Source organism: Pyxicephalus adspersus, chromosome 1 (genome assembly GCF_032062135.1).
Source record: "Pyxicephalus adspersus chromosome 1, UCB_Pads_2.0, whole genome shotgun sequence".
Lineage (NCBI taxonomy): Eukaryota > Metazoa > Chordata > Amphibia > Anura > Pyxicephalidae > Pyxicephalus > Pyxicephalus adspersus.
The window spans coordinates 43,380,076-43,396,105 of record NC_092858.1 but is presented as its reverse complement, the minus strand read 5'-3'; the positions used below and the strand labels follow the sequence as shown (position 1 = coordinate 43,396,105).

At 37.5% G+C, this 16,030-nt stretch overlaps 1 protein-coding gene across 2 annotated transcripts in view; it reads left to right on the top strand.

Annotated features, from left to right (window-relative positions):
* The window catches only part of ANKRD52 (ankyrin repeat domain 52), a 33,327-nt gene extending 27,479 nt beyond the window's left edge, over nucleotides 1-5,848 (top strand). The window contains exon 29 of one of the 2 annotated variants that reach the window (XM_072408926.1): nucleotides 240-5,848. In XM_072408926.1, the coding sequence (XP_072265027.1) occupies nucleotides 240-472 (233 nt within the window). In that variant the 3' untranslated portion in view covers nucleotides 473-5,848. Of the gene's footprint in view, nucleotides 1-236 lie in introns of both variants that reach the window. The other variant, XM_072408919.1, reaches the window with a different exon arrangement.
* Nucleotides 5,849-16,030: the final 10,182 nt, after the last annotated feature.

Here is a 16,030-nt window from a genome sequence, read left to right as displayed (position 1 = left end):
TTTCACATCAATTTTTGTCCCAGTTACAGAAGTCAGAGAAGTTGGAGAAATTGAGGTTTATTCTCCTCTATGGGGAGATGGCAGTACAATATGGCAGGGGCTATCCCTTTTATATTCTTTCCAGGAAGTGTTTGGTGGGAAAAATGGCATAAATGTCAAAAATAAAGTGATTTTTTTTTTTTAATTACAAGTTCTGTAATGTTTGCATGACATGTTCTTTCTTTCATTCTTGACAGCAGGTCACACCCCAGCCTTGGCCTGTGCTCCCAACAAAGACGTAGCAGATTGCTTGGCACTTATCCTATCCACCATGAAGCCTTTCCCACCAAAAGATGCCATCCTCCCCTTCAGCTTCAACCTCCTGAAGAACTGCGGCATCGCTGCCAAGACTGCCATCCCCAATGGTGGCAGTTGCCCATACACAAAGGATCGGCACAGTTCCATTGCCATGGATGGCTGCTACACTGAGTAGCTCATCCCGCCCTGCGGGTTACCCAAAACCTTACTTTTATTTATTTAGGATAAGACGTATAGGGCACTTTTAAAGGAGAACAAGACACAGCATGTATAATGTAGGAGCTGTGCCTGGGCTTTTTATTTTTAGCTGCTCTTTCAAGCTGTCCTGGCCTGCACTGATGCTTATGTAGTATTGTACCTTCCTATATTGAGGAAGGAGGCCCAGGTTGGGTGGAATGGAGTCTTACTGCTGGGTACTTTTATTCTGTGGTTCTTGAATCAGTTGCGAAGCTTCACAATCGTGTGTTGTTGAAGGTAATAAGAGACCTCCATTGCTGTATTTTGGAGGTTTCCCCTGTGCAATTCATGTCTTTGCTGCTGTAAGATCATGAAAGCCATTATACTGTTGAAGGGTCACCAGGCCTTAATTTTTCAGGGGCAGCTGAATAATTCTGTTTGGGGGTTATGGGACTACATGGGCAAGCGTCACCTTAATTTCAACTAAATCTAGTGTTCTTTCTTTTCACAATTCTTAAGAAAGAACAGTCCTTCGGTCTCATGCCTAAGAAACACTAGGCACTGCAAAATCGTATGCTTTTCTCTTTTATGCAAATGTGGTGCTGCATTAGCAAGTTGATGGATCCCTGGTTGACATTCCCACTATGCACTGCTGCAAAATCCCCCTGCCAGCTAGGCACTTTAGTGATTCTGATTTCTAGTGCTTTATTCCTTTTTCTGGTCTTCCCATCATCTGTCACCACTAGATGTGATGTCTGCCATGCCTTCAGTATTTAAAATATTTCTAGTAATATGTCAATCTTTTAGGGAACCGTAACTTCCACGGCTTAGACAGGTACAAATAATCTGTCTCTTATCCTCGCCAAGATGCTGATTGCTGCAGTCTCCTTTTCAGAGCATTATTTGCACTTGAATTGCTCTTTCAACCTAAAATTAGGTCTTAATAGGTGTGCAAGTATGCGTGTGTGTATTGTATTAGTACTAGTTGTTGACTTGAGCCCATGTGTTATGAAATGTTTTTACATATTTGTATTATCAGAATGTAAGGATGGTGCTTTTTTTTTTTTTTTTTTTCCCCCCCCCTGTTTTAATCATGAAATTTTACTATCCATTAAGCAAGTGGTAAAATTCATTGATCCAAACCATTGTTCTGTATGATGCAATAAGACGAGGCAGATTAGACAACTTTAGTTTCGTTTAGTAACATTTCTGTGACTGTTACAAAGTCTTTTGGAAACTACAGCATTAGTTCATCCAGGCGGGTTATCTAATTGTCCTCCAAATTTATTAAGTTATGATTGGTATGGATTTTTGTTTTTTTTAACTACCAAAAATATTCAGTTGATTGTTAAAATATTTAAATGGCTAAAGGGATCAATTCTTATAAAATAAGAAAGTTGGTGCTATAACCTTCAGTTTTAAAATATTTTACTCCCCATCCTAGTTCAATCCTCTTCCGCTTTAATTTAGTGTAACATTTTAAAAGTTATATTTTTTTTTGTGTCCTTCTGCATTTCACCAGCAAAATGATCAAGGGAAACAATTTTCATATAAGGATGTCACAAGTAATTTAAAGAAAAATAAATTAATAAATACTTGATTCCTTTCATACATCCAATTTTTTTTAGCTGAAATTGGAGTTAAGACAGAGCTGAACTTGATTTTACATACCCCAGATTTAGAAATCTTTTTATTCAAAAAAAAAAAAAAAAAACTTCATAGTTGTATGATGCTGTTAGGGAGCCATGTGTAATATAGAGTTTTGAGGAATTCTCCAGAATTACATATCGTGCCCCTGTCGACCTTTCAGTACGTTGTTTTCTCCGTGTACCATTAATCAGTCAGAAACATTTTAAGATTTATATTCGACTTATTTATTTTCTAAAAATGTTTAAAAAAGATTAAACCCAGAAAATTTGTTGGCACTTGGGGATGCTTTTGTCACTGCTTCAGGAAAATCCAAAGGCTGTTTGAAGGTAGCTTTTTAGCATAAAGCATGCTGGAAGCTCAGATCATTTCCCAGTTTTGATCATACATTTAGAGTAAACTACATGCAGCGTTCATGACATGAACAGCCTTCCAGTTACCATAAACTGAAGCAATTTTAATGCACCTTGATATCAGTTATATCCCCCTTGTGATTAAGAAAAAAGTGTTTAAATAAAATAAAAAAAGTATATTTAAAATGTATTTACATTTAATGTACAATCACAAAAAATAATTTAAACACTGACATCAGTGCATATTTGCATGGAAATTGTGCAAAACTTACTAGATATTGCAGCTCAGTGAATGGAAACTAAGACCATTATTTTGATGAATGAGATGCAAAAGCTTCAAAAGCTTATCCTATGGTCACTTTTGTACTTTTTTTGCCATTTTGTGGGTGCAGACATTTCTCAGGCTTGATGAATTTGGAATCTATTTACTTGACACATCTTTTGTATTAATTATTTTACATTGATTTGGGCATTTTTAAGAGTATTTCCATTTAAAAAAGAAAAAAATGAAGACCCTCATTAGGATTAACTAGCTTTGATTGTGGTTTAGGCAACCAGTTTTGTGGGTCAGGACAAAGACTGTTACTTTTTTTGTGAAACTGTTCAGCAGATAAACATTTGCTCTGTTTGAAATTAAAAAAAAGTTTCAAATACTTTTGGCATTAAATTCCATTTTCCCCTTATTTACTCCATTATGCTAAACTGGGAGAAAGCTTTACAAATTCAAACTAAATTTTTATAACAACTTTGCTTTGTAAGATTCTGTCTAAACCAGTGGTCCCCACACTTATATTTCCCTTTTCTCTACTGGTAAAGAGAAATTGGGTTCAGAGAAGGTAAGTGGGCAGCTATTTGTAACAGGCAAGCCACCATTCCCTCACACTGCCGCATCTGCAGATTTGACTCCAGACGGCAGTGAGCAGTACTGAGGGTCTCCCCCAAGTCAGGATTCTGTGGCATGAGGAAGGGGTAACTGCACCACAACCTGAACGCATCCTTAAAGTTTTGTGAGCGGGAAAATTTATATTTCAGGCACCAAAGCGCACAACTGGCAGTACCCTAATGCTCACTGCCATGGAAGTGGCCCCCAGGGTTTCATAATATGCAAACTCAATTTGGGGACCCTGTTTTTTTTTTTTTTTTTTTTTTAAAGGCAGAGCCCCTCTTTCTGTCATTACCACGGCGGCAGTAAAGACTAAATGTGAGCACGGAGCCTCTTTGTATGCGTATGTCACGAATCCCAGGAGACTTGGGCTCTGAGAACAGGCATGCACAGGAGGGACTTTTCTGTCATTGAAAAAAGAAAGATGGCTATCTCACACGTGCAGTAAGATCTGCATTTTTTTTTTTTTTTTTTTTTTACGAACAAAGCGGTTTACGTCACAGATCTGTGCAAGTAAAGGTGTCGTATTTTTTATTTTTACTTTAGTCCACTTTAATGAAAAAATATGCCCCAATTGGGTTTTTATGTTTGAGACCCCATATCTGGAAACTGGGATATGAAATTAAGTTTAGGATCAGCTCTCAGGTTCCCTGAGTACTATGAAAGTTTCTACAAGTGTAGACATGAAAGACACATACATGAAAGTTTCTACAACACTTATTGTAGGAGATGAAGGTTTATACATTGGGGGTAATGACAGCAGCATGGACACAGACCCAGCACTCATACTTCTGCTGGTGTACTATTTCACAGTACAAGGTGGGCGGAGAACAGCACAGCTGATCTCCGAGGTCCATAGAAGACTCTCACTCTCGGGGAGCTCACATCTCATAGAAAAAGATAGGAGATAAGCACACAGACAGTAATACGCATTCCGGAGGTAGTATTTTCTCATAGGACACCGGTGATTTTGCCTCCGTTCATTTGCACTCTCCAGCCACCAGTCTGCAGCCCAGGGCTTGGGGACCACTGGTCTACACCCTTCCTTTGTAGAGAATGCATATCACATCTATTCCACTATGTAAAAACTTTACGTCTGACTCTGTTGTAGAAACCTTGTCTTAAGCACAAGAATGTCAGATGTGTATTACAAGTTCCCAGGAGACTTTGCCCTAACTTTTTTCACCTGAAAGTTAAATGTGAAAATTACAGGAGAATGATTTCCCGCTATCATTAGCATTGATTGAGCACCTTTAAGTACCAAATTGCCCATCATAGGTACAATGATATGTCTAACCATTACGGTTTTTATTTTTAGTGATGGTCTGTTACCATTATATGCAAACTATAGAGCTACAAGTGACATTAAAAAAACAGCACTTTTCTTGCTGCTCCCCCTTACCTTTTTTAATATATAAATAGTTTTTCGAATATAAAGTAATATAAGTAATTACTTACGATAGGCCCTTATTTTGGACCACTCATTATTGCATAGGGAACAGTGATCCCTAATCCACATTCCGTTTAGATAAATGTTTTTGGTACTAGTGCCCTGTACCTGCCTTCTGTGAATTGCCGAAGTTCTCCTAAAAAATTTAATTTTAATTGGACTGCACAAATTAGTGCTTTTTTTTTTTTTGTTGTAGTGTTCTAGGATTTCCATGCCTGGCTTACAAGTTACCAGCAACAAACACCATGAATGCTGTTGGTGTTTGCTGAAGCAGTGAGGTATTGCACCCATGAGCTAAATGCTCGGTGTGCCCCAGAATATGATTCTTAGTGTTTTTTTCCAATCGGATTCAAGGAAAACATAATCATACGGTACAATTTTTACAAAGAAGTGAAAACTGCATGAAAATATTGCTTCTTTTAATATTACTGTAAATATTTTTTAATACAGGGCAAAATGAATTGGGTTTTGGAAATGGCAGCTTACCTTAAAACAAAAAAGCAGATACAAAAATGCCCCGGTTTTGTATCCTTTTAGACTTTAACTGTTGTGGGTATAATTTTCCGAAAAATCTGTTATATATTCACAACTCCTAGACTTATTTGTTTTGCACAGCCTGTTATTCTACAAATGTTAGGCATTGGGTCTGGAAAGGGGGGGTCTTTGGCAAGCTTCTAGGAAGAACAGAGCCTGTAAATGGACCTCACCAGTAAAATGGTGGTTATTTAAAAAAAAAATGAAAAGGTTAAAAGCATCCAAGAAATATAGGATTCTTTACCACCACAAGCCCTGAAAAAAAATTACACCCTGGGGGGGGGGGATTGGGGTAGAAATGTGATTTTGTATCAGTGGTCAGAATTACAAAACGTTTGTTGGGGAAAGATGTTGAGAAATGTTTTGACCAGTATGTTGTTGGAGTTTAAAGCATGTCTCTTAACCTTGTTTGGCATTACAAAATTAGGTAAATGACGCAACAGAGCAGTATTGTTGTTGGGTTTTCAGCCATCACCATTTGGCATAAACTAATGAAACAAAAGAAAATTTTTATAAAACAATTGTAGAGACTGTTGTGCAGTACAGTTGCTATACAGCTGCCTAAAAAGCTTTTATGTTTTGATAAAAACAAAAACAAAAAAACACAGGAGCAGAGTAATTTGCACTGTTTATGGCTTTTATAGTCCTTTAAAAAATATGCACCCCCCTGTGGGAAAGGATCCTCCCTATTTATGTACTGTTAAGAATGACAAATTAATAAAAATGCTTTCCAGCTGACCTAAAACCTAAACCTTTGGATTATTTATCACTGAAAAGGAGTTCTGTCTTTAGTATAAAAATGTTGTAAAAACATGTTTAAAAAAAAAACACTGTAGTAATGTTCCTTTCACACATACCCATATTATTTATTAATTGTTCAAGTGTTACTTTCTTTAGTCAACACAAATTACCTCAGTTTACGGTTGGTGGTAAAACTTGAATGGCTTACCCTACTCAGTACTGAATGCAGGGTAGAGTCACGCAGGCCAGTTTCATTATGTGTTTGCATTTAGTAATCTGCACTATTTTTTTTTCTTGCATATAATTTCTATTGTGTGCCTTCTTAAAATGTAGCATAATCAGTAGATTTCTTTCCTGTGCAGAGTGGAAGGACTAGAGATGTATGTCTGTAAAGGGAAATAAATGTCCTTTTGTTTCTCTCACTGTGGAGAGCGGGAGACAGTATTATAGGACTGCCTCTGGCACAATATCATTTATATCATACATTTCAAGCTTTCGTCTCTGTAAAATGGGTCCAAAGTTGCTGAGTGATGGTGTTAAGGGCTACAGTGTTTTTGTTGTTTAAGGTTGCTAGTTTTGAATTCTCACCCCTCATCAGGTGTTTGATTACCTTCAAGTCATGAACTAGCTCTCTAGGTTTTTGATCACTGCCCTATGAAGTGTGGGAGTGATGCTTTTCATTTTAAAGTTTTGCACAAGATGATGGGAGATAAGACCTACATTGTTGCCTCTCTCTGGTCTCTGCACTCTGATCCTGCCTTTTCTGGAACCTGCTAGTCACCTGTTTGACAAGAGCCAGCATTTCTATCTACTGTTTTCAGTCATTTCACTTCTGTTCTTTGGTCCTTGCCACTTCCTTGTGGCTGCTTTGATGAATGGTGTGTTGATGAATGCATTTTTCCCTACCTTGCACTTTTTTTTTTCTTCCCCTCATTTTGCATGTTGAGAAATGACAATCAAAGTTCTGTAAAGGGCTTTTATCAGATTCTTTTCTCTACCCAGGTTGTGCTTATTTCTCTCTTGCCCCATTTTTTGGTGGGGGCATGTTGCAGCAGTCTTGCCCTTCTTCATTCCCTTCCACCTTGGAAACAGTTCCATCTGGTCTTGTTCTCCTTTAATGACACAAAGATGTCCATTGGCAGCACAGCTTGACAATTATTCTAAGTAATAATTTTTTGAGTGTTTTTTTTTTTTTTTTTTGGGGGGGGGGGGGGGGGGGGTGCTGGGCATGGGTTAAGCAAAGATTTATTATTTTGCTATCCGAGATGTCATGTCTGGTTACCTGAGTGCGTTGTTTACAGGGCTGTCGTGAAACTTCCATTACAAATTTCCCTGGTCCTCACCCTACCTCCAAGCTGCAGCCATTTTCCTTGGATACCATACGTGGAAATGGTTACTAAAGTATGTTATGCTTTTGAAATACTGCTTTTCACACAACAATTTACTATGCCAAAGTACTTTATTTTCCCTGTTCCTTCTGCCTAAGTGTGTTTTCTGTACATCGCATATTTAGCTTAGTTGGAGGTTGGGGACATTTTGGACCCAGTGGTGTGGGTATTTCCAGTTGTGCCACTGTCTCAATGGAAGTTTCTTTCAGCTCCTAATGCAAAGCACTTGCATCATCAATAAGCACTTTCTCATGACTCTTACTGCAGCTGGTACCTTTTGTTGTATTGCTGCTGCTTTGCAGCTAAGGTCCACACAGCAGTTTAGGGTTAAGGTGTGGTAAGGGTTGGGAACACGAATGCTGACAGGAAGAAATAAAGAAAAGAAAAAAAAAAGAGATGGATCCTCTACTGCAGTGCTCCATCCTTAGAGGAGGAGACTATTTCATTAAAAGGAAAGTTTGACATTTTATTAAAGCTATCAAGAAGGAAACTGAAAAGGCAAAAAAAAATAAAAATAATAAAAAAACCAAAAAAAAACAGCACAAATGCATTTCACAAACAGGTTTACTTGCACTGCCACTGTATAAAAGAAGGAGCTATATCCATTTGGATAGCTGTTGTGAGCCATATTGCTGAATGTATCCTCTGATGTGCTCTACCAAGATATAACGTTTAAACTGAAATATGGTTGCCACTTGGTTTAAAACAATAGTTGGCTTCTATTTCTTTCTAATTGAAAAGAGGCTGGCTAGCTTTTTTTTTTTTTTTTTAATTTTAAAACATTTTTATTTTACTTTGTTCATCACAGTAGTCTAGAAATATCTTGATGCACAGACAGTCATGTTCTCAACTTTGGAGGCAAATTGTTATTGATGAAGGCACCGTGCTCTTTTCATTGACTTCTCTCGTACAGCAGCCTATTAAGCTTTATAATGTACTGTACACCTCTCGAGAAGCCAAAACCTTGATGCCCTTACCTTTTGTACAGGGGTGAGGCTGCAGATATTTTCCCACATTTCATTAAACTGGACCAAAGCAAAACTACTGGGGTTTTCTCGAAATCTGGAAAGATAGATTACTGACCTCTATGCCAGGACCAAGGTCTGAGGTGAATTTAAAAGTTGGCAAAGCTTGCCATCTCTTTTGAAGAAATGGGTACATACGTTTAAATAGTGGGCTTATAGACTTAATTGCACATCTGGGTAAATATTTTCTTAAATCAAATAAGATGACTTGTAGCCCAGTAAGTGCTTTAAATCTAACCTATTCTAGCAATAGTTCTAGTTAGCCAAGAGAATAAATGGTAAAGAGGAAACACTTGTTTTTTTTTATTTTGCATGTAATTGCAATAGGATATTGCAATTAAATTTAAAACTAACCAAAATGAAAGACTTGATTATTGTTGTACCCTTTCCCTTTTGCCGTTTCAACATATACTTTCTTCCCAGACTGTAATCCAAAAGCAGAAACTGAACTTGGATCAGATGACTCTTATTCATTTAATTTCTGTACATTATCACCATTTGGACAGGTCTGGTGTTAACCAGTGTACTTGTGCTTTATGTTTGCCTGGAATTTATCCAATAACTGCTGACTAGTTGGGTACTGTATGGTAGAACGTGATATTATTTTTTGTTTTTCCAGGATTGCATTTTCTTTAAACATCTTCGTCCCAAAGCACAAATAAACATCAATAGTTATCCTACTGTCCAAAGTTAACAATATTGCATGTATTGTACACCAGTATATGTTCGATTTAGCTGCTGTTTTAAGCCTTTCCATTTTTGTCTTACAGCAACTTGTAATGTGTTAATGCCACAACAAATGTACAGTTGCAGTGGCATTAACACATTACACTTCACATACTTTGCCTAATTCTTCAAATTTGGCATGTTCCTCTATATTACAGAGTAATGCATGGCTCACCCAGAAATAAAACAGGGATGCCTTTTGTGTAGATACCAAAGCAAAACACTGAGCTGTTCTATAATACATAGACTGAATGTCACCTACATATTTGTCCCCAGGTTGCTGGAAAGGCCAGTGATGTTAAAGTTTTGATTTGTGTAATTGTGTTTTTCAATTTGTTTGAATAATATGCCACTGTGGCTTAGGAGTGAGTGACCGATTTGGTGGTGGTTAAGTGCATTCATTGTTTAAAAAAAAAAAAAACTAAAACTAGAAGCCTCAAAGAATAGTTTTTAATGAGTACTATGATTGGAAGCACAATAACTTGGCCTGTATGGATGTTTCATCAGACTGAATCGTCTCCTGTCTCCAGCAGTAAGACGTTCCCAGCCTCCGCACTACCTCCATGTTTCCATTGCCACTTTTCTTACTTTGCACATGCCCTCTGGTGACACGTCCAGAGTCTGAAAATATATGCGGCAATAAGTCACAAATAAAGCTGCGTTGCAATCATGAAATATTTCTCTTTTCAGCTGAGATTATCTGAGGAAGCCCACAGGGAGGAATCCTGCCTTTAACTGTATATATATCATTACCCTGTTTGTAAATGCTGCACCCCTTATAGAAGTTTTAACTCCACCTCGAGAGCCCTTAGCCGGGCCTGAAAGTAATTAACAGACCTCGTTCTCACAAGTCAGGTAAACACTGAACTGTTCTATGATTCCTTAAAGAGATTTATTCCTTCTACATCTGACAGCACATGCGCACAACATATTAAACACTAACTGGAGTCTAGTGCTTCCAACTTTTCCCATAGTGTATGGTGGTGGTGACTGCCATACACCACAGTTTACCCAGTTGTCTTTGCAGTTGAATATTTATTTTTCTTTACTGCCTCAACATGCCTACTGGTCTTTTGAACTATGTATGCTTGCATATTCTCATTAATCTCTTCCAATACACAAGGAAACAAAGCCTTATTTATACCAGTTCTACTTCAGCTGTTAAGAGAACCAGTGTTGATGAGGAAAAATAGAGGGCCACTTCACAATGTATTGCTGCTTTATGTATATATTCTTTAATGCAAAGCCAGTATATGTGCTTTATGTCCATTATGTTTGTGTCCCACTTCAAGTTTAGGGCTGTTTAAAAAAAAAAAAAAAAAAACCCTCCTGTATACTTAGATATATATCATTTCAGATATTTTAATCAAGCCAGTGCTTCCTATTTGACTGATCAGTTGTTTTCTGTTCTCTACAAAAGTTTGCAGTTTTAGGGAGTGGGGAGAGATCTTAGTTTGAATTTTCTCTTGAATTATCCCTGTGTTTAAATAGTGCCATAGAACAACAACTCAGGGACATGTAATGGCAAATCATATATTTGTACAAATCCTAACTTAATTTGAGCAATGGTCTTATGCCCTGTGATCCTAGAAAGTCCAATGCTAAATCTATAAAAAGTGAGGCCTATCTTTTTAACACTTGTTTTGGCTACTAAATGCGAACGACTTTGAGCTATGCATATTATATATAAGTTTTGAAGTAAAACTTAACATATTTTACCAGAACTTTTATAGTAGCTCATTCACAATAAAAACATTGAACCAATGTTATGGCCCTTGCCGTGTCTGCCATCTGTACCACTTCTTTAGAAGTCCTACCCACCAATGAATTAAATTGGGGTATTGTCCTTTCCAAAATTTCTCCATAGATGTCCATGCACATCTTTTTCCATTGTCCCTACCAATGGTAGCCAGCACTTTAGTTTGTTTCTCCTCTCGCAAGGTAGTCCTTTGAGGTTTTATTACCACTAGTGTAACCATTGGTGGCATGCCATGCGGTATGAGGAAGCAGTGCTCCAGGCACACCTGGATCTGTAAAACTAGATTTTACATACCAGTATATGATTGATATCCACACTTGGGCTACTGTGGTTGTGCTGCAGTTCATTCTGTGGCCTTTTTGTGTAGCACATTGTAACTCGGCCATCTTTAAAACTGGATATTAATGTCTTATGTCACCTTTGTAGACTCTTATCATGGCCAAAAAGGCAGCACAAGTTAAAAAATAAAAAGAAGCTTAGACACAAACAAATATATACATACATCAGCCTGTCCCTGCCCCCATTTCAATGGACATCTTAGTGGACTAATAAAACGTATCTCCAGCCATTTTAAGTTTAGTATACAGCAGGGAAGCAACCTAGGGAGAATAAAATATTTTAAAAATTGTTTATCCCACTGTTGTCCCATTTTCTGTCTCCTATTGCTCTGATGACAACTCAAAATATTGATTCTCCCTTAACTTTCTGTTTTAATGACCAGTGCAAATAAAGGGGATGAATCTCCCCAACAGGGGCACAGACAACAATAAAAATGTCACATGGGGTCCAACCCCTTTTCTACTTTTCTTAGTCCGTAAGCACAGTTTTATGAAAAGCCCATGCTGTATATATATTTAACTGATTTAACAATTTAATGGCAATTCAGTGATTGTAAACCAAATAAGAAGAAATGGATTACTCTGTATCACTATTCTTTTGTTACCAAGAGCCCTGAAATTAATGAAGCCATATAAATAGATACCTCTATTCCTGCTGTCCAAGAAAATACTGTATGATGTGCTTGCCAATTGTAAAGTTAGCATTTTAATTTTTAATTCTAGTATTTTTTTAATTTGGCATTGGTCATGGGTCAATGTTTAGGGAAAGTTTTTGTCAAGAATGCTGGGGAAATTTTGACTGTTTCACATCTGACGCTTGTGTGCAAAAATAAATAAATTAATAAAAAGATTAGGTTGAAAGTAAGAAATATGACAAAACATTTCCATAATCGCCATTCATTTTGTTAGGATGCTGTTCACTTTAATGACATTTAATCTCCCTAATCTATTTTTATTTTAATAGCAAAAAGAAAACCTGGTATTTTTGGGTATACTGTGGCTATGTTGTTGGAGACAAGCCTTTTTCTTACCTACCATAGCAGTAGGCCCAGTTCTTTCCTAAAGGGACATGCATATGCTAGATTTTTGTCACTGAATATAGTGTTTGTAGGCTTTTCTCTAGTGTGTGGCATGTATAGTAGTCTGGCAATTTTCTGCCTAGCTTGCATAGGACAACATATTGTGTGAGTAGTCTTTATTGTTCAGAAGTGCATATATTAGTTTTTTGTGACATAATTCTAAACCACAGTATCGTGTTAAGTGCCTAGGAGGGGGAATCTTTTGTGCAGCTGTCAGTTTGAAGTGGACCTGTTCCTATACACAATGGAAGCAGTAGTTTTGGGCAGCACCAATACAGCTTATCAGCAAGGTGATCCTATACCAGCTGAATTACATTCATTTTTGCAGTGTAGTATTAGGCAGGCAGTTGCCTGTTTAATTTCCATACACCTTTTTGTTTTCTATTTTTTTCCATGTTTATTTTCATCTATATTACCTTAAAATCTCTCTTTGGAATTGGCATTACATCTCTCTTTTGAATTGGTCCAGTCTGTAAAATGGCTGCTTCCTGGGTACAGGTTCACTTAAACTTTGCAAAACCCAATTTTCACCACAAAAACAAAAATTCTAAATTTTTTTGGGGGGGTATGCATATCGCCCTTCTGATCTTCTAAAAAATGTAGGTGCTTGGCGATTTGGTTAATAATTTATGACTAATGTATGCAGCATGTGTTGCATACTTGTTTTAGGTCAGCAGCTCCAAGTTATGAAGCCAAAGATGTCCACACAACCAATTTTTTCAGAAGGTCAGCCTTGGTGCAGCCTGCATTTTTATCTCGGCATTCCACTAATTAAACATCTTTGTGGGTTTTGACAGCTGTCCTTATGGGTAGAAACAGCAATTAATTTCTTCCCTTATCAATCAGTTTTGGTGTTTGTTTATGAAGATGTTTCTCATATGTTCACCTACAAAGACTTAAAAATATTAGATTAAGAATGCACTAATTTATGAAGTGATGTTTTCACTTCACAAGTCAATCAAAGCAATCCGATGTAAATAACCATGTCCTAATATCTGGACTTGATGACCAGATGACTTAACCATTCTGTAACAATTCCCATCACTTAATAGACTTTGTCTAAACAAATCTGTATTATAAGGGAACAATATTATGGGCTAAATTAGAAATCTTGTTTGACGCTTCAAATGGGATTTCATCATAACCTTCTAGAAGTCCCTTTTATGTAATTGTAGAATCCCTTATTTTGGGTTGTAGAAAATGAGCTTTCTATTTTGCCTTGAGCAGAATGTTGTAATATTGTCTTAGTATTATTGTACAGTATTAGTAGTAGTTGTAGTACTGTTGAAGCCACTTCCCCACAATAAAATTAAGATACAAGACATTGCCAGACACCTTTTTGCCTTTTGACTCCCACAAACAGGATAACCCTGGACCTGGGATTGCAAACCATGTTTTTAGTTTCTGGTTTGGTTATGTTTCCTTTTTTTAAAGGTTGGTCCTATGAGATTTCCTTGCTTATATTCTTTCTGATGGGGGTTTTTGTAACAGCTCTCTGGTTTTGTCTATCATAATCCCCTGTATTGAAAATAAGAGTCCTCTGTAACCCTACTGGTTATTTGTGTCTTGTTACAGCTGGGTAATGTTGCTGTGATGGCTGTCCACTGCCTCATAGTTATGGTATATCATAGTAATGCAACTACTGAGTGCCTGTGTGGCCTCCCTTGCTGTGGCTGTGCCTTTTCTACCCCACTTGCAAATGTTAAGTCTTCTAACAATGTTACTCCAACAGGGCCAGGGTGGGAGGGGGGAACAAGGGAGAATGTGTGCAAATTATTTTTGTGTTTAATATGTGGGAGTTCAAACGTGGGGATCATATAATAGGAGAGTTCATTAAAACTTGATCTCTTTTCTATAAAAAGTTCCCTGCAAACAAGTCCTGCTGCTCATATTGTGGCTTTGAATCAATTCTGTTTATTAAAAAGCTTTAGCTTCTAAAATGTGTCATGTGCTTATTTTTTTTTTTTTTTTGTATTTCTTTTATAGCATGTATTAGCTTGGCATGTTTACCATGTGTGGAGTTTATTACAGCTGGTGCATGGGGTGTTAGAGGAGTTCCAAAATACTTATTCCGCTTCTAGTCTTGGGATACTTCTGAAAGCTTTATTAATGAAGGTCAAAACATATTTAGTTTTTAACATAGTAGGGATCAGATTTTTAATCCCATAGGTAATTTTTCAATTATTTCCTGTCTTTAGAGGAAGTGAGGGGCAATCACTCGTAAGTTGGGACGTGCCTATCATTTTATTTTTTTTACTATACTGGGGATGAATACAATACCTTCAAGATCGGACACTAGCAAAAATAAAAATTACCTGCCATAGAATATACTCCAACTCAACTTCAGCCCTTATAAGATAAATATTCTCACACTTTCGGCTAGCTTTTTTATTTTTCTTTTATTTTTAATAGTTTAGGATTCCTACTGGACTTTGAGAACCAGTCTCCTCTAGATGCAAACTACAACCTGTGAGACGTGAATCTGGATCTCATTGGATTTAATGTACAGTGAGCAACCTGGTAGCATTTTTGGGTGCTGGGTTCTACATTAAGGTTCCCATTGTGGTTAAGTGCTTTCTAGGTCCAGAGCCATTGGTGGTGACATTGTACTTGCTGTGTTTCTGAAGACAAGTGTATAGGCGAGTTTAAACATTCTATGGGGTATAGTAAAAGTTGGCTGGCTGTTGGAATATGAAAAAACCCCGAATCTGCAAGCTCTGCTTTGAAAGGGGTTAACACTGAAGAACTGAGCATTTCTGTTTCCTGATTGTGGAGTATCACAAGCATACTACCTACTTAACTATCATTCAGCATAAAAGCACCTTCAAACTGCTTCTTTCCTTCTGCAGAATCATGTGGAAGTTCAATTAATTTCTGCTGCACATCTACTGTGACCTAGTCACGTTCAGTCACTGAATCATTTTGTGCTACCAGATGTTGAGGTTGTGCAAGAACCTGAAGCTTTGTCTTGTTGTTGGTAAGTGCAATTAAAACTTTGAGCACATGCCATTAGTGCTATGCTGCTTTAATGTGCTTCCAGATAGTGATGATGTCTGTAACCCGATAATTGTATTATCCATTTGGTACCGGCAACACCTGACTTCCCCCTGGCTCAGAGCACAGCCAAATCTTTTGCCTTGCTGACTAAGATTCCCCAAGGCAGGCCTGCCGGGTTTTATTGGCTCTTTAGCTCAGGTATTAGCTGACCCTGAATGTATAAGTTCTAAGGGCATTGCTTAATATTCTGCCTAAGAATTTTTTTTCTAATTTTAGAAGTTGGTAACGTAATTCTGTCCCTGAAAAAAAAAAAACCCTAAACATAGATCACCTTACTGTCCTTGGCACCCCCTATTTAATGACATTCTGTGGGGAGGCTGAGAAGAGTTCACTAATTTTAGCCAGCTCCGGTCTTGGTCAACTATTTGTTTCTACCATGTTTCCCCGATGATAAGGCATCCCCATCAAATAAGGCACCCCCCGATTTTTGCTCAAACAATTAAAGCACCCCCCGCAAATAATACATCCTCCGATACCTGATTCTGTGTGACTCCTCGATGCTGGCTGCAGTGCAGAGTGAAACTGAAAGTAACTTCAAAGGACAAGCAAGCTGCTGATCCCTGCCCTAACAGAGTC